The following is an 18,858-nucleotide window of genomic DNA, read 5'->3' on the forward strand; positions in this document are numbered from 1 at the left end:
TTGGCCGTAGTGTATGTGTTTGAATGAATGTGTATGGATCTTTCCCGGTACTGGGTTACAGCTGGAAGGGCACCTGCTGTGTAAAACATATGCTGGAAAAGTTGCTGGTTCATTCCGCTGTGGCGACCCCTGATAAATAAAGGAACTAAGCTAAAGGAAAATGAATGAATGAATGAATGAATAAAGTGAAACTAAATAAGCATAAAAAATCTTTAACAAGTAGTTTTATTTATATTAAGTTATAAGTTATAAATTATAGTTTATGTTATCTTACAATCATTTTATATCAAGTAATAAAAAATGTTGGTCCTACTTTTTATTAAGTGGCCTTAACTAATATGTACTTACACTGTAATTAATAATTAGTTGCAATGTACTTATTGTGTAAATGCTTGTTTATTCATTATATTTATGCTTGATTTAATACCTGCATGTAATTACATCTGCAATTAATTTACATGTATTAATAGTTACATGTATAATTACACTATTGACCATCCCTTAGACCTTAACCCACTCTTAAACCTACCTATACCATCAAACCCTACCCATATCTCACCTCAAGAGCACCAGAAGGATTCTGCAATACATTATGAAGACAGTAAGTACATTCTATTTATATTTACACGTAAGTACACTATAGTTAAGGCCACTTAATATAAAGTGGAACAAAAATGACTTTTGGTTTGTTTGAATTCTGATTATTACTAAATCAATAAATGTACAATGTTAACAAAAATAATCTTGAAAATCAGTAAAGGAACTTACTTTGATTGACCTCTAGTTCCTAATCTCCGCGTGGTCAACTGAGGAAACTGTTGCCTTATTATCTGTTAGGACATGGTAAGAAGAAAACACGTACATTAAACCTTTCAGGCCACATAGTTTATTACATCTGTCACAACTACAACAAAACAATAAGCAGTCTCAATCATCTCGTTAAATTCATGCACATCCAATGACATTTCTTTCTTTTTCCCGAAATCTCAGTTCCTTTCTCTCTCTCGCTCTGCTTTTTTCTTCTTTTTTTTCCATCCGCATGCTCCTTGGTCCAGCTCCCGGTGCAGAAATCTTTGCAAACAGTGAAGCTCTCTATTGTGTGGGATAAAAAAAGAGGCCAAGCTGTGAAGTTTCTGTCAGGCTTGGCTTGATAAATGAGCAGACAGGGAGGCAGGTCCAGCTCTCTCTCTCTTTTTTGTCCCGAATCAATGAAGCCTTCCTAAAGGACACCCCACGCTGCTCCAGCCACTGATCTAACATTCCGCAACATCTCACCCTTCCAAATTTCCTTTAATTACACATTAATCCAGGCCCCCTCTCTTTTTTCAATATCCTCCGACGGGACCCGGGGGAGCGGGATAAGGGTGTCGGGGGGTGGCCGTATGAGTAGGTGGGTTGAGGGGTTGTGGGAACAAGGGTGAACATGCTCATTGTTTATATTGTCCAGCTATGAGTTTGCAGAAGAGGTGTAAGAAAAGACCACTGACTGCGTCTCCTCTTCATAAAACATGCAGTTATGTCATGCTTTTTTTTTAGTAACAGATGTTTTACTTTTTTTTTCAGGGTCAACTTAGACTTGTTTTAATAAGGTAATGACCCATCATTAAAGATTAAATATATACAGTAGTACCTTTCCGAAGCTTGCAGCATTGACTGGCTGTGAGTCCAGTTTTTCGCAAAAGTCCAGGTAGTGCATGTACAGGGCGCTGCGAGGAATACACACACCCTCTGCGATCTCGTAGTTCTCCTCCAACCTGGTGCAAACACAGTTTTGGTTAGGGGACTCATCTAAAAACAATTTACAATGCATTACGTGTTGATATTAGGCATGGAGTTTCTTTTACAGCCTACAGCCGTGGAGAAAATTTTAATCGTGGCAGATTTGAAACTACTTGAAAGTTCTCAATTTCTCAAGATTTACAATTTGTGGTTATGTAAGACACAATTTCCGTTTCGTTCTGTAAACTACTGGCGACATTGCTGCTGAATTTAAAATTAAAATGAACTAACAATCAAGGTGCCATGTTTTCAGACACGTTTTGTTCATTTTTGGACAACACAATATCATCAGCGTTTTTAACTTCGGCACAGAGAAGACATCAATATTTTGTAGAAGGACCCTGATTGTCTACTAAAGCAAATGAAAACATTGGCATTTTACAATAGTAGCTTTTTGAACTAAGAAACAAATACATGAATAAAATGATCTAATAAACAATATTTGTATTTGAAAATTGCACAAAAAATGTTATCAGACTTTTATAGAATACCACAAATATGTGTGATTTAGTTAAACTCATACCTAATAAATCCAGTAAATCCAGAGAAACTAAGAACTTCCATATCTGTTATTTTTTTCCATAGCTGTATTTACAGGAGTGATCTTCATGCACTAGATAATGTGGCATTTTAAAGCCATATTTCCTAGCTGTGTACATGGTGCAAAATGTTTTCTTAATATCTGTCTTGTTTTCTAATACAAACATATCTAATACTAATTGTTTTCTTAAGTCAAGATAAATTTACAAAGAAGCACAATTACTGTCAGATGTTAAGTGTTTTATCATACAAAATAAGTGCTTATGACGTTATAGAAATAATAGTAGTTTTTTACTTTATAATTAAGAAATATATATATATATATATATATATATATATATATATATATATATATATATATATATATATATATATATATATATATATATATATACACTTGAAGTCAGAATTATTAGCCCCCTTTAAATTGTTTTTCTTTTTTAAATATTTCCCACATAATGTTTAACAGAGCAAGGAAATTTTCACAGATAATTTTTTTTGTGTGTGTGTGGAGAAAGCCTTATTTGTTTTATTTTAGCTAAAATAAAAGCAGTTTTTATTTTTTTTTTAATTAACATTTTAGGGACAAAATTATTAGCCCCTTTTAAGCTATGTCTAGTCTACAGAACAATCCGTCGTTATACAATAACTAATAACTTGCCTAATTACCCTAACTTGCCTAGTTAACCTAATTAATTTAGTTAAGCCTTTAAATGTCAGTTTAAGCTGTATAAAAGTGTCTTGAAAATATATCTAGTAAAATATTATTTACTTTCATCATGGCAAAGATAAAATAATTCAGTTATTAGAGATGAGTTATTAAAACTATTACGTTTAGAAATTAGTTGAAAAAAATCTGCTCTCCATTAAACAGAAATTAGCGAAACAAAATAAACAGGAGGGCAAATTTTGACTTCAACTGTATATATTTTGTTTTAAAAATTTAAGAATATTTTAATATTTATACTGGAACACAAGACAAAAATACTATGAAAGAAAATCATATTGGTAGCTTATGCCTGTTTTTTTTTTTTTCCATCGGTCCATTTTTAAAAAATAAATAGCCTAAACACAAATTAAATTGTAGGTTTCAGTGTGAATGCATGGCTTCCAAGACCAACCACAAGTTTAATTTAAATAAATGCAATGAACTTTTATATCAAACAAGAAAATCAAGTCATAGAAATTAGCTTAAAATCATACAAACATTTAAAGGTTTTTGTCAGGAGTGAAGTTAAGTTACATATAATAGACAATCAATTTTTATAGTATTTGCTTATCATTTTATAAGCAATCTTAAATGAATCATCATTTTCTGTAAGATTGTAAGTCTGTTTTACTTTGGACAACTTGCAAGCAACAGTACCCCAAACAGACCATTTGGAAATTCAGCAGCTTTTTTATGACCTATCAATTAGCCAGTTTGGACAAGCAAAGTGCATTGAAAATCATGAATCAAGTGTATTTTGAATTTTCTTACAAAACTGAGAACTGGAAGTGTTTATTAATTATTTTAAATAATAGATTTTGAAAGGAAACGTGTAAGTTAATCTACAGGATGAAAATAAGCAGTCCCCAGAGTAAATTACACTCACCATTGTAATGTAGCAGGTGTTGAATGTGGCTTAGATGCTCGGTTATTTTCCTTCTCTTCGTCTTTTAATGAAATAAAAAAACAACAATCAGAATCTGTAGTTTACCCTAAAATAAAGCATTTCTATATCTTAACCATAGCTACAACATAAATTGTTATATAGAGGATATATTCAGTCACTGTTGACATTCACTTATAATTTATTCATGACGATATGCTCGACTTACTTTCGTCGTTGGAAATATTTCCAATAGAAGAGTGGCTGGAGAAGCGCTTGCTCTCGCTTTCGTTCAGACATCTTTCAATCCAGCTCTCTGCAAAATAATAAGAATAGGAATAAAACAGGTAGACCTAATATAATCACGTTATGCCTTTTTTATCTTAAAGGGAGATGGCCGTCTTCGTGCAGTGTTCACTATGGCCTACTTCTTCGTGGGATTTCATCTTTTAAAATGAACCCAAACTAACAAAACAATCATCAACATGTTCTATTGTATTGTTTTCGATTCTTGTATATTCGAAGTAATCCAACATTTCAGCATCACAGGCTATCTTTTCATTTCCCAATAGCAAAAGCAACAGGTGCGTGAACGCGCGTGATTCCTAAACAACAATTCTTCTGGCCTACCTCTTTAATTCCCTCCTCAGCTTGAAATACTTTGCAAAAGTTTTGAACTGTAATTGTACTTTTGAACTCCATACAGTGTTTCTTATTCAAATCATCAGCTGTCAATTTATGCTCGAGTCCAATAAACATTCTAAAACGTGGCTGCAGCCGCTGCCTGTTGAGTTGAGGGGCATAATGATAATAATAATGACGGGGCAATTCAATTACAATCGATTCTTTGGGCAGCTGGGTTTCTGTTTGAAATGTTTTCAGCAGAACTGCAGGAATCCCGCATTGTTCCTGAGGCGAATTACAGGCGCGCGCACGCTCAATTGATTCCGCGCGCTCCTCCAGAGCGGTGTCGTCATAATGGAAGCTTTTTAGCGCCTTTCTCATTTCTGCTCTTTAAGTAAAGCTACTGGCGTCGGTACATCACAACACAGAGACTACTATAGTGTAATTCATTTCAAACCTATGTCAGTCATGTTTTTCCTCCACATGAAGCTCGATAGTAGCGGCTGCCAAGTCGGTTGAGGAAATAGCCAGCATCAGGTTATGGTGAAAGTTATGAAACTTGGAGATGCTATTTGACAACCATCAGACATCTGACTATTCGGGTGGCAGGTGTAAAGTGAGTGACTTGATAAAAATATAAATTTAGAGATGAAAATATATATTTTTGGAAACTTAATAGGCTGAAATCAGCATTTCTTAAGGTATTAAAACTTTGATAGAAAAAGCAGGAGTCTGTTAAACAATGACAAATGTTTTACACTAATTCAACTTATTTTAAAAAGTCAATCATGTTTAAAGCTCTTTTTTTTAATTATACAGAATTCAACGAGATTTTTAAGTCAGTTTAATGTAATGAAAGATTTAATTATTTACATCTTAAGGCAGCACCTGTTTGTTCAATTATTTGCTCACTTTCTGCACCATAATTAAACGCTTAACTTCCCTTTAACAGGGAAACAAGCAAACAGAAGATAAAAATCAAGCAACCATGTATCTTAATATAGGTCCGTCAATCTTTTATTAAAGTTCTGAGCAGTAATTTTACTAATTAGAGACCTAATCTTTCAATAACTAATCTTTAGAGTGTTTGAATTTTTATTAAAAAACAAAACTTAGACAAATGCTTACAGCGAGATATTAAAATGTACTTTAAATATGAAATATCCCTTGCATTACAAAATATTTTCTTTTTAAATTGCTGTAAATAAAAATAAAAAAAGCTGGGTTTTGCACATTTCCTTAATGTTTCCCAATATAAAGCAATTAAGTTTACTTGATTGTTTTTACAAATTTAAGCCAACTGAACATGTGGATAAAACATAAACAAATTAAGCTGTCCCCAAAAAACACTCAAGAATTGTGTTGATTCAGTTGATTTTAAATAAGTAGTTTGAACAAGTAGCAAACATATTTTTTGAGTGAAGGCAACTTTACTGAAAAGAAAATGTTTAAAGATGGTTTCTTAGATTTACTAAAACAAAATGTACATTAAGAGGTTGTAAACAATTTATTTAGGCTGAATTTAAATAAACAAATTAAGTTGAATATTATTACAATTAATTTGTTTGTTTAAATTCAACACAAATAAATAGTTTGCAACAGTTTTGCAGACATTTCTTTTTTCAGTGTATCAATAATAACACCTGAAAAAGGCTATCTAAAATAATTCTATTAACATGGATTTAACACTAAATTAAAATGAATTGTGTTAGCTTAACATTTAGCACTCATTCATTTCAATTTTATACAAAATAATATATAAATTATTATTATTATTATTGCAGCACAGCTTTAATTTTAAATGTATTTAAATACAAAATGTAATTAAATTCCATCAGTGTTGGCTGATAGCTGGTTGAGAACAGAACAGATTTTCAGTCTAATTGAATCATTTGGTCTGTGAACGGTAGTGCTCTAAATAATTGGATTAAATTCAATCTAAAGGCGAGACTGATCTGAGATCATTCATAATCAGGCACTGAATATCAGTGGAAAAGTATCACTGAAATTGGGCAAATGACTAATTATTAACTTAAAATTTGGGTTGATTCAGTAGAACCTAATGATTTTAAAGTTCACTGCTTTTTTGTAAGCCATGTTTTAAATTTTATGAACAAATTTTGAGGGTAAAACCCAAGAGGAAAACATTCTATCATTGTAAATATTCTCTGCACAGATCATAATGTCGCCTTTGGCATTTATGCCTACAGGAAAAGCAATTATATAGTTCTCATTAGCACCCAGCACAGCTCCACTTAAGCAGAAATTTGGCTTGAGCAGGTGCATCATTTTAACAAAACTTTTGAACTTGACCACAAACTCAGAATCACGACCTTACGTGAGTTTCCACTCATTTTGCTATTCCATAAAAACCAGCGTCCGCTTTACATAGTCCCAAAATTGTGTGAACCAAAAAATTCTCAGCAGCATAAAACCGAGGCCAAAAAAAACCAAACATGCCAACTTATCTCTTCTGTACTAAATTCAAAAGCTTCCCTCGTGCAAAGTTAAGCAACTTTTTCTGATGCCCATCCCAGGTCACTGAATCCCAAGGCCTGATTTGTTTTCGCGTTAGAGCCCAGATCCCGAGCGTCCCAATGCCACGGCAGTGCAGCAGGAACCAACCTGTGGAATCCATGTCAGGCTCTTCCAGCAGCCCACAATGCATCCTCTTCCCATGCACGTTCCAGGGGCTCCTCTGAGAAAATGGCTCCGTGCAGGACTCCCCCTCCTCAGTTCCCTCCGTCTCTCCGAGAGAACTGCCCGTCGCAGAGATGCATACGATGTGAGGTCCGTGGAGAGGGTGGCGGCGGTGATGGAGGCGGGGGTGTGGGTTGCAGGAGCGGGTGGGGTCACAGACTCCAGAGATCCAGCGGGGGAAAAGCCAGAGCCGTCAAAATGTTTGCTGATGTTTCATGGGAAAGGGGCTGATTTTATAGGAGCCCTGATGGGGGACATGTCATTGATAGGCTCGGCAGGCTGATGAATGGCTTCGAGTCAGATGGGGATGTGGCAAGGCTCACTGGAAGTCTTTTGTGGGGCTGTTTTGAATAAGAAAAGCTCCCTTCCCAGAAAAAAAGAGGCTTAGATCTACGCAATCCCAGCACTGTGGCCTCCCCATCGCCCATTATAGCATTTAATACGTTTTCGTACCCTCCTCACACGCACAAACACACTCTGCCCCCATTGCTTCAGTTTTAAAGTTCTCAATGCAAGAGCCACTTCTTGGCACGGCGCAAAACTTTTTTGATGCGCAGAACACCATTGAGGAATTGAGGCACTGTGTGGAAAATGAAGGACGAAAGTTGCGTTGTATACAAAAATGATCTTGACCAAATTGTTTGTCGTCATTTTTTGACACCAAAAACTTTATGGGTCAGTGGCAAAAGTGGAAAGAGAAAGTTTGGCGGACCCCCCTCCTCCTACCCTTCGCTCACTCCTTGAAGCAACCTTATTTTAGTGTGCTGGGAGGAGAGAGCGGCCACAAAAGGGGGAAGTAAAAGTGTAGAGCCTGAGGCAGGGAGGGCTCTGATGGAGTGCCTACAAACTGCAGAAGGGAAAGCTGTGATTAGAATATGAATGGAACCACGGGGGAAAGAGAGAGTGAGCAGGAGAAAGGGGGATTATGGTGGAACTGCTCCCCACTTGTTGGATGGCAGAGGAACGCTCGCTCCTACACCTATAGACTGCGCAGGCGCAAGGATGCCACCATGGGACTCCTTGCTGCTTGGAGGTCAGACTACGGCTGGAGAAACTTAGTTGAGGTTTATGTGGAGGGTCTGACTGTACAGTGGCCCCCAAAATGCATTAGGGGACATTAACTTGACAACATTCATTGATTTTCCTTTGGCTTAGTCCCTTATATTTCAGGGGCTGCCACAGTGGAATAAACCGCCAACTATTCCAGCATATGTTTAAAACAGTAGATGCCCTCCCAGTGGCAACCCAGTACTGGGAAACACCCATACACTCATATTCACTCACAACACATGTCTTTGGACTGTGGGGGAAACCGGATACCTGGAGGAAACCCACACGAACACAGGAAGAATATGCAAACTCCACACAGATGCTGGCCCGGTCGGGACTCGAACCAGCGAACTTCTTGCTGAGGTGACAGTGCTAACCTTAGACTCCATGCCACCCTGCTTCACATTTTCAAGCATAAAAATACACATATGTGCTTTTGATATTTGGAAAGATTAACTTTTGCAACTGGTGATACATATGAAATAGCATAAGCCCTACTGAAGTTAAACTACAAGAAGTTAAAATCTTGGGATAAAAAAGTAATTTTAGTTTAACTTTAATTTTAATAAATTAATTAGGTTTTTGCTCACATTGTACAATTCTTGGTATTTTTAGCTCAGTAATTTTTATTAATTTGTTTAATAATTATCATTAGCTACTGCTTACTGTATTAATAGTTAGGATAGTTGTAGTTGGGTTTATGTAATGGGTAGGATTAGAATGATTTCTAAAAAACAGCCAATTTCAAAATGGGTAAGTAATATTTGCAGAATTATTTAAATATAGTAAATTCGTTATCTTAACAGGTTTACGTTATTTTTAAGTCTAGTAAGCTTATTGCTTTTAAGGCAGTGGGTTTACTTGTTTTAAGTAACTTAATCACTTTTTACAGTGTACAGCAAAGATTCTCAATCTCAGTCCTGTAGGTCCGGTGTCCTGCAGACTTTAGCTCCAACCCCAAATCAGACAGACCTGGGCTAGCTAATCAAGCTCCTACTAGGCTTTCTAGAAACTTTCCTTCAGGTGTGTTGAGGTTTGCTCAGGGGTGGGCAAACTCCATCCTGGAGGGCCGGTGTCCTGCATAGTTTGGCTCCAACTCTAATCAAAAACACCTGAACATGCCAATCACCTTCAAGATCACTAGAAATCTATAAGCAGGTGTGTTTGATTAGAGTTGGAGCAAAACTGTGCAGGAACCGACCCTCCCAGGACCGAGTTTGAGAACCCCTGATGTAAAGGTGCTTCACACTTACCTCCCCCCTACCAAATACTATGCATTAGGACAGGGTAGAGTTTAGATCAGATATACAGCCGGCCGGACGTGCGATATGCACATTAATATAGCAGCATTTTCTATGACACTGTATAACAATAATTCATATTTTTACAGTACTGTGACGGTTGGGTTCAGGGTTGGGGGTAGGTGTTAAAAAATACAACTTTTTGGGTAATTTAATAGATAACATAAAAAAATACTCTGTACAACTACTGTTTTTACATTACTGTGACAGTTGGGTTTAGGGTTGGGGTGGGGGTAAATGTTAATAAAATACAATAAATGGGAAATTTACTAAACAATATAAATAATTCTTGTTAACTTCCGGCCGCATCCATACCCGATCTAGCAACAACCTTAGTACAGGTGTGTCCAAACTCAGTACTGGAGTGTGGGTGTCCTGCATAGTTTAGCTCCAACTTCCTTTAACACACCAGCCTGTAGATTTCTAGTAGAAAAGCTTGATTAGCTGGTTCATGTGTGTTTACTAGGGTTTGGAACTAAAACATCCAGGACACCGGCCCTGCATTAGGACATACTACACGGCTCAAATGTAGTAGGAAGTTTATAAGGTTACAATGTACACTTTTAGAAATTACTTTTACTGTTTCTCTGTAAACTACAAAAATTCTATTGGCATGTGCAGTACTTGACACGCAAATTTAAGCTTTTCCTTTAAGTCTTAATGGGCAATTCCCCCTTTCGTAAGATAATAACTTAAGGGTGATTCCTATAATCCCTCAAGCAGATCTCTATACACAAACAGTTTAAGTCCAAATTATTAGCCCTCCAGAATTATTAGCCCCCCTATTTTTTTCCCCCAATTTTTGTTTAACGAAGAGCAGATTTTTTTTTTTTTACACATTTCTAAGCATAATAGTTTTAATAACTCAACTCTAATAACTAAATTATTTTATCTTTGCCATGATGACAGTAAATAATATTTTACTAGATATTTTTCAAGATACTTCTATATAGCTTAGAGGGATATTTAAAGGCTTAACTAGGTTAATTAGGTTAACTATAGGCAGGTTAGGGTATAGGCAAGTTATTGTATAATGATGGATTGTTTTGTAGACTATCAGAAAAAATATAGCTTAAAGGGGCTAATGATTTTGTTTTTGAAATGTTTTTATTTTTTTATTTTACTAAAAACTGCAGAAATAATACAAATAAGAATTAAAAGTATTATTCAGAAGAAAAATATTATCAGACATACTGTGAAAACTGCCTTGCTCATGTACATATCATTTGGGAAATATTTAAAAAGAAGAAAAAAAATTAAAGGTTTAAAGGGGGCTAATAATTCTGACTTTAACTGTATATTTGGACTATATGTGTGCAGGTGTGTTGAGTCTCTTTACATAAAAATTATATCATCATTATCTGGCTTAGTGTAATACAATATTTTTAGTTGATTTTATGGATCTGTGTATTGTTTCAACAAAGTTCATGCCAATTGTGTATGAAATTTTAAAAATGTAAACGTCTTGACATGTTCTCCAACAGGTTGAAGTACAACACACAACTATTAAAAGCATAATCAGTTGTTGATTCATCATAAGCCTGAGCACACATTTTGTTTAAAGAAAGATGTTGAAGTTTCTACAAGGTCTCATAAAGGCCAATAATAAACCTTTAATATTCACTCATAAAATGACTTTTCTTTTTGTTTTTGTTTTTTTTTGTTCAAGCTGCCTATTTACTTAGGCAAGTTCATCATAAGTTACTCACTTATTCATCAAGGGTCACCACAGGGTAATGAACTGCCAACTTATCCAGCATTTGTTTTACACAGTAGATGCCCTTCCAGCTGCAACCCAGTGCTGGGAAACATCCAAACACACTAATTCACACACATACACTAGGGCCGCTTTAGTTTATTCAATTCACTTATACCGCATGTCTTTGGACTGTGGGGAAATCAGACCATTCTAAGGAAACCCACAGGAACACGGGGAGAACATACAAACTCCACAGAGAAATGGCAACTGACACAGCCCTGACTCGAACCAGCAACCTTCTTGCTGTAAGGCGGCAGTGCCAACCACTGAGCCACCATGTTAATTTAACCACTTAATTGTTTTATGTACAATCCACTTAAATTTGTAAAAACAGTTAAGGTAACTTAATTGATTTGTGTTGTGACAACATGAAGGAATTCTGTGGAAGCCATTTTAAAGTTTGTATCTCCTAAGCTTCCAATGTTTCCTGTTCATACAATCACATTTTCTTTAGAGTAGACAAAGACAATAACTTTAGTTTTTTAGTAACTTGCACTGTAAGTTTAGGTTTCAAAAGTTTGTTTTCAGACTCCCAAAACATAGCTGTGGTGGAAATGAATAGTCAAAACACAAAAGACGTTCCATATTTAGTTGAGAATTGTGTTGTGTAAATTCCCTGTGATACACAGAATATAAACATCCATTTATTTAAAAGAAATGTAACATTAAATTTAAAGTCATATACACACTTTATGGTTGTAATCGATTTATGAATGTGTCCACAGATAATATGTGATGAATAACTATGCTGAGACACTTGTATCAACTTTTATTTCTGTTGTAGTATTTAATTGAATGTAATGACATTTGGGGCCATAAACTACACCATAAGAGGCAGTGTATGGCGTGACGTTGTTTAGTTGTAATCACTTGATCATTTTAATAGTCATTTAGCATTTCAAATGTTAGGTTGGCACTATCAATGGCAAGTCAGTATTCCAGTTTTATATCTAGAAGCACATTACTGTTCAAAGGTTTTGGCTAACACTAAATGATTATGGTCAACTGTTCAGATACCTTCAGTCAATATATATCCGAGGCAAGAAGACTCTAACCACTCTTAACCTACGATTTACATCAAAGAGGTATTTTGGCACATTTGGTTCTCGCTCTGGAATTTTATTGAGAGTACTGAGTGATTATGTCTTTCTAAATTTGTATATTTATAAATTATAATTTTCTTTTATTTTTGTCTTTGCTTTCAAGCATTTGTATGCATTTGAATGTCTATCAAAAACTGCTGTACTGCTATAATTCTGCATGCTGTTTGTGTTGCGCTGCAATAACATTTCCAAAACGCTGGCTGGCAGTGAGGGTTTTGATTCTCTGTGTCAAGTTTTTTTTGTGGGTGTTTTGTATTTTCTAAACGCTAGCTTAATGTACTAGTAGCTAAAACTTGCTCATTCTGAGACGAAAACTGGCAAACATGCAACAACTTTAGTCATAAAGTAAACCTAAAACAAAATTTCCATCTAGAGCTCCTTCACCGGATTCAACACCAACACTCACTCCAATGGGTTCGCATGGCTCTCATCCCCGCCCACACATCTCAGCGCTACGTGTGACATGTAGTTCCTTTTTTTTTTTTTTGAAGTGTGGGTCAGTGTCGGTGTCAGCTATGGCGAGGGGTATGGGACCATGTGAAGGCTGCGGCAGACCATATATGTGCGCTTGATGCAGAAGTATAAATCAGCCTACAAGATACCAACACAATCTCACTGCAATTCCCAACTTTTTTATTTAGTGGTCATTTAGAATGAATTAGTAAAATCTTATTTGTACAATTTATTACGATTTTCTCATCCCTCAATGACGGTTTGGTTTACGGGCGGGGTTGGGCCCACACCTCCTTTTCATAAGACGGAACTCATACGAATTCGTACAAATTCGTCACTAAACCGACAAAACGTAAAAGTTACGTTCCCTCATGAGATCAGGCACAAAATGTCATTTTACATAAAGATTATTTAATATTTTTTCAAATGTTCTTCCTTCAAACTTATATTCATCAAAATATCCTGAAAAACTAATAAAAAAAACAGCAACTACAGAAATACATCAAACAATAACACACATAATGGAGTAATATATATAAATATAAGAATTTTTTCCCCATTACTGGAATAAATAACAATAAAAAAAAAATCTACATATATAACAGTTACAGTTGCTAACTATTGCTAACTGTAACGTTTGACTACCTAATTGTATTTTTGATCAAATAAATGCATAAATAGCCTTCTTGTTCAAAGATTTTTTTTTTCAACCGTAGAAAATAAATAAAATAAATAAAGATAATAACCCCTAATTTTTCAACGTTAATATACTTTTTTTTTTTTTTAACTCTTTATTTTCATTTTCATTGAAAAAACCTTCATACATTACATACAGTACTGCCTGAGTTCTTACAAAGAAATATACCATCAAAATTCTTTTGGTAGTACTTACAGTGAATTTAACTTACTACAAAAAGGAACGCAAAACCCTACCACCCACCCCACCCATTTAACATTGATCAAAATATTTGTGGAAGGTTCATAAAAATAAACGTTAATATACTTCATCTTAAAAAAAATAAACAAACAAAACTAATCCCTTCATCAAACACTCTGTAGTGATTTGACACTATGGATTAAGCAGTAAGAAGTGGATATAGCGCAGGTGAGACACAAACATCAATGAAAATGTCCTTAATTACAGTTTTAAAGATGGAGGCAGTGAGCGAGGAGGAAGGGAATCTGCATCCTCTCCTCAGAACACTTCCTTTTTCTGTCGCTCTGGTCTCGCTCTCATTAGTAGCTCATTAGCTTGGACAGGTGCAGGCGGCCAAAAGAGACGCCCTCAGACCCTCAAACCCCCTCTAGCCTGAGAGCGAGCCGCGCTTTCTTCCAATCAATACCCTCCACGGCCGCTTGCTGGGTGGGAGCAACCAATGAATAGTGGATGATTTAGTGTATAAAAAAATCAAAGTGGGAAGGTGGTCAATGTAACAAACAAGCTTTTCTGCTGTCAGTGTTGCCACATTAACACATAATCAGCACTGCTCAATACCTCAACAGCATGATGATCAAGACACTGCAGGGGAAAAATTAGTTTGATGGAAAGGAAGCATCCAAAGAACACTTTTAAATGTTTCCTTTTTTGCAGTGTCAACTTGTGTCTGTAGATTTCAATCACAGTGCATACACTCACCGGCCACTTTATTAGGTACATCTATAATCTGACCCTACCACCCAAATGTCGCAGCAGAAATCGAGACTCATCAAACCAGGCAACATTTCTCCAATCTTCTATTGTCCAATTTCGTTGAGCCTGTGTAAATTGTAGCCTCAGTTTCCTGTTCTTAGCTGACAGGAGTGGCTCCCGGTGTGGTCTTCTGCTGCTGTAGCTCATTTAGCTCAAGGTTGGACTTGTTGTGCGTTCAGAGATGCTCTTCTGCATACCTTGGTTGCAACGAGTGGTTTTCAAGGTACTTTTGCTTTTCTATCAGCTTGAACCAGTCTGGCCATTCTCCTATGACATGAAAAAGGCATTTGTGCCCACAGAACTGCCGCTTACTTTAGATGTTCTCTTTTTCGAGAAAAAAAGATGTTCTCTTTTTCTGTTGTGCGTGAAAATACCAGTAAAATTAACTTAAATCACATTTCTTCCTCATTCTGATGCTCAGGTAAACTGCAGCAGATTGTCTTCACCATGTCTACATGCCTAAATTGGTGCCATGTGATTCACTGATTAGAAATTTGTTATCGAGCAGGTGGACAGGTGTACCTAATAAAGTGGCCAGTTAAAGTATATTTAAAGGCCTTTTCACAACATAAGTTTTTCTACAGCTTAAATCTCCACTTTAGCAGCTTTACATACAACAAACTTTATGTTTTTATTCATATCTATATTCTGAATGTTCTACTAAAGGGATTTAATTCATTAATTCAACGTTTTAGTACACAAAAATGTTGAAAACACTTTTGGGAGAACTTTTTGGCAGTATTTTATATAGATTCCCCCAAAACCCTACTGTAAATGCATTTAAATCTTTAAATAAATTTTTGTGCTAGAAATGTATGCAAATGACCACATATTTATGAAAATGCCTCATTTGCATATTTCCACATTTTGGAAAACTTGTAATGCAAAAAATGTTTGCAACAGGTAATGTAATGAATCAACTTCACTTTTTTACATTTACAATTTATTCATTTATTGTAAATCAAACTGAAACAATTAAATCCACATATTTTTGGACAGCAAACATACATAAACTAAACAGAATGCCAATTTCCACTTTAATGACATTCAAGCAGGCACTTCTATATATATATATCTTATCAATAAGATAAGAGGTGTTTAACAAAAATGAAGATATTTTCAGTGTGACTTGCATATAATCAGTAATACTGTATCGCTCCTATGTAGTAGTTATTTTATGTTGTTGTTGTAGTAATGACTCGCCTTCACTCATTGTAGCGAGCCAGTTTGAGGCGAGGGATGATGTTCATGGACTGCAGCTCTTGGAAGAGTAGTTTGCAAGCGTATGGAATTCGTAGAGAGGACACATGACAGGAAGACTTGCAGTAATGACACCTGCAACAGACAGACAGACAGACATAGACAGACAAACGTGACTAGAAATTCCTTTTAAAATAGATTGTTATCATTTTAAGAATAATTTAGCTACAGTAACTGTTGCAGTATAGTACTGGATTGTACTGACCATCCTGAATATCCCAGCAAGCCACACTGGCCACACACGTCCACCTCAAAAGCATCACTGGAGATCATGAGGCGCTCCAGCAGTAACATGCTGGCTCCATAACCAATCAGACAATCTCTTTCCATCTCACCCAGACGGAGACCACCATCTCTGGAACGACCCTCAGTGGGCTGCCTGCATTATCATACACAAAATGAGTACAAAAAAAGTAAATAAAATCAATCAAAATAACATTTAATATTAAATGAATTATATTGTTCAGCTTTTAATTACAAATGAAAATTTATAAAAACAGAGATTATTTCTTTCTTACCTAGTGAGTACTGCTCTCGGTCCACGTGCTCTGGCATGCATTTTATCCAGCACCATGTGCTTCAATTTCTGATAATACACTGGACCGAAGTAGATATAGGCTTCCAGAGGTTCCCTAAGAGACCCAAATTAATTAATCAGTAAAAATGATTACTATAAAATGCAAAGAGCAATACGGAAACATTTGGAATATTTGGAATATACAGATGCTCAAATATTTGATCAAATTTGACAGATATTTTAATGATTTTCTATAAAAAAAAATAATTTGGAACAACAAAAATAGAACAACCTTCAAGATGTGACGATGCTAATGAATTTGTTCTTTTGAAAAAAAGAAGATCCCAACTGTAAGGAAAATTACTTTTGAAGTCAATGGGGACCCAAATAATCTTTTGCATTTAAAAAAAATATTTTCTTATTTAATTTTACCAATGGCACTCATACAGGTTTGGAAAAACAATTTGATGGCAAGCAAATAAAGAACATTTGAATTTTTGGATTAACAATTATTCTTATTATTATGATGCTCATCTTATTTATGTCCACCCTGCACATTTTGTTATAATAACAACTAATTACATAATATTAATTATATTTTGCCACAAGTGTTTTGGAAAGTTACTTTTAAAAGTAATGCATTACAATATGGAGTTAACCCCCAAATTTTTTTTAAGTACTTAAAAATATAATATTAGGCAACTCATGCGTTACACCCTACACTGCGCTACCTATTAGTCAGCAAAATAAATATTTTCAAATATAATTACATTTTTATATAACCTTTTTTATATTTCAACGAGAACAGATAAGAATAAGTATGCTTTTTGATTTTTACATAGAAATAACAGTTGCACTGAGTGACGATGAAACCTCTAAGTTATTTGAAACTCTGTATCTTCCGTTTTATATGTATTATTTCTTTGTACAAAAACAAAAAACTGTAACCTTTGTAAATGTAATATTACTGCAGACATCAAAATTCAATGCTAAAATAGTTTTTACCCTGTGATGCCTGAGGTGACATAGTCTTTGCCCTGGTAATTGTATCCATAGCGGATGAGATCCTCGCACACGTCCTTCACTTTACTGCCCCCAAAAGCAGTGCCATAATGAAAACGGCCATCCAGGACCCCTGCTTTACCAGCCAGCAGCTCAATCAGCTTCCCAACCTAACCAACAAAACAAACCAAAGTTCATTTATTCATGTCGCTGCTTGTTTGTTAATGTTTATAAATCACAACAGCTCCTCTAAAAGGACAGTTCACTCAAAAAAGAACATTTACGCACTCTCAAGCACTTCCAAACCTTTACCACTTTATTCTGTTAAACAAAAAAGAAGAATGTTGGAAGCTGGTTGCTGATATCTTTTTTAACTACAATGGAAGTCGAGCACAACCTGTTTCTACAAGATATCTTCTTTTATGTTCACACAGAAGTAAGTTAAGGGTGATTAAATGAACACATGATTTTCTTTTTTTTTTGGTGAACTATCCTTTTAAGAGAGCTAATAATGTCCTCTTCCTGGCAGTTTAGATGCGGTGTTTTCTCTGGGTGACTCTGCAGCTGGTGAATGCGAGTGTCATCATGTTGAGGTCACGCACTGCTGAACGACAGTAGCCTTTACTGAGGTCACGCTCAGAAAGAGCCGGAAGATCTTTGACCTCTCACTGTCACTGAGAGGAATCTTTTCCTCTGCTCTAACTACTTCCTATATGAGAGCCATCTGTGTGCGCCAAAACACTCCATTCAAAATTAGAAACCTCAGGAAACTGAAGTCTCAGCAAACTAATATTGGAAACTTTGGCTTACTGGAAGTTTTTTTGGAACCGATACTGGAAGAAAGGCTTAGCAAAACTGGACAGCTAATGCCAAAATCTGAAAAACAAGATATTTTTCAAGGCACTAGTATTTAGATTGAAGTTCAATTTAATGGCTTAAAGAGGTTAACTAGACAAAAAAGGATAATAAGGCACGTTAGTGTGTAATGATGGTTTGTTCTGTATAGACAAACGACAAAATATAAATATTGTTTAGTGGCTAATGACCTTAAAATGGTTTTTAAAAATAAAAACTGCTTTTATTCTAGCCAAAATAAAACAAATAAGACTTTATTTGTGTATATATAATATAAAAATATTATAGGAAATACTGAAAAATAATTTGCTTCACAGAAGGGCTAAACATTTTGACTTTAACTGTATATATACACGAACATAAATTCATTGAACACATGCATTGTTGGGGACTCACGTACAGTCATTCTGGAGGGATAACCATGAGGGTTCATGATGATGTCAGGACAGATCCCAGAGTCACAGAAGGGCATGTCCTCTTGAGGAACAATCAGTCCGCACACACCTATGAGAGACAAGCAATGCATGTCAGACTTAAATGTACTAAACCCAAATAAATCCCATATTCAAACAGACCACAAGAAATTTTAAAGATCCACTCAAATGCCAAATGGGCAACTTTATTCAATGAGTG

General features: G+C 35.5%; 2 protein-coding genes across 5 annotated transcripts in view; both read right to left on the reverse strand.

Annotated features, from left to right (window-relative positions):
• The window catches only part of rfx4 (regulatory factor X, 4), a 41,543-nt gene extending 34,221 nt beyond the window's left edge, over positions 1–7,322 (reverse strand). For 3 of the 4 annotated variants that reach the window (XM_073929005.1, XM_068214746.1, XM_068214747.1), the window contains exons 1-5: positions 7,161–7,322; positions 4,141–4,227; positions 3,915–3,975; positions 1,631–1,754; positions 769–830 (exon numbers count right to left, since the gene is read on the reverse strand). In XM_073929005.1, the coding sequence (XP_073785106.1) occupies positions 769–830; positions 1,631–1,754; positions 3,915–3,975; positions 4,141–4,227; positions 7,161–7,203 (377 nt within the window). In that variant the 5' untranslated portion in view covers positions 7,204–7,322. The remainder of the gene's footprint in view (positions 1–768; positions 831–1,630; positions 1,755–3,914; positions 3,976–4,140; positions 4,228–7,160) is intronic. The other variant, NM_205712.2, reaches the window with a different exon arrangement.
• An 8,195-nt stretch (positions 7,323–15,517) lies between these two features.
• polr3b (polymerase (RNA) III (DNA directed) polypeptide B) overlaps positions 15,518–18,858 on the reverse strand; it is a 38,515-nt gene continuing 35,174 nt past the window's right edge. Inside the window, exons 24-28 of the mRNA XM_021467775.2 lie at positions 18,626–18,729; positions 17,374–17,540; positions 16,370–16,483; positions 16,057–16,230; positions 15,518–15,926 (exon numbers count right to left, since the gene is read on the reverse strand). Coding sequence (XP_021323450.1) covers positions 15,797–15,926; positions 16,057–16,230; positions 16,370–16,483; positions 17,374–17,540; positions 18,626–18,729 — 689 coding nt within the window. The 3' untranslated portion in view covers positions 15,518–15,796. The remainder of the gene's footprint in view (positions 15,927–16,056; positions 16,231–16,369; positions 16,484–17,373; positions 17,541–18,625; positions 18,730–18,858) is intronic.

This window comes from Danio rerio, chromosome 18 (genome assembly GCF_049306965.1).
Source record: "Danio rerio strain Tuebingen ecotype United States chromosome 18, GRCz12tu, whole genome shotgun sequence".
NCBI lineage: Eukaryota > Metazoa > Chordata > Actinopteri > Cypriniformes > Danionidae > Danio > Danio rerio.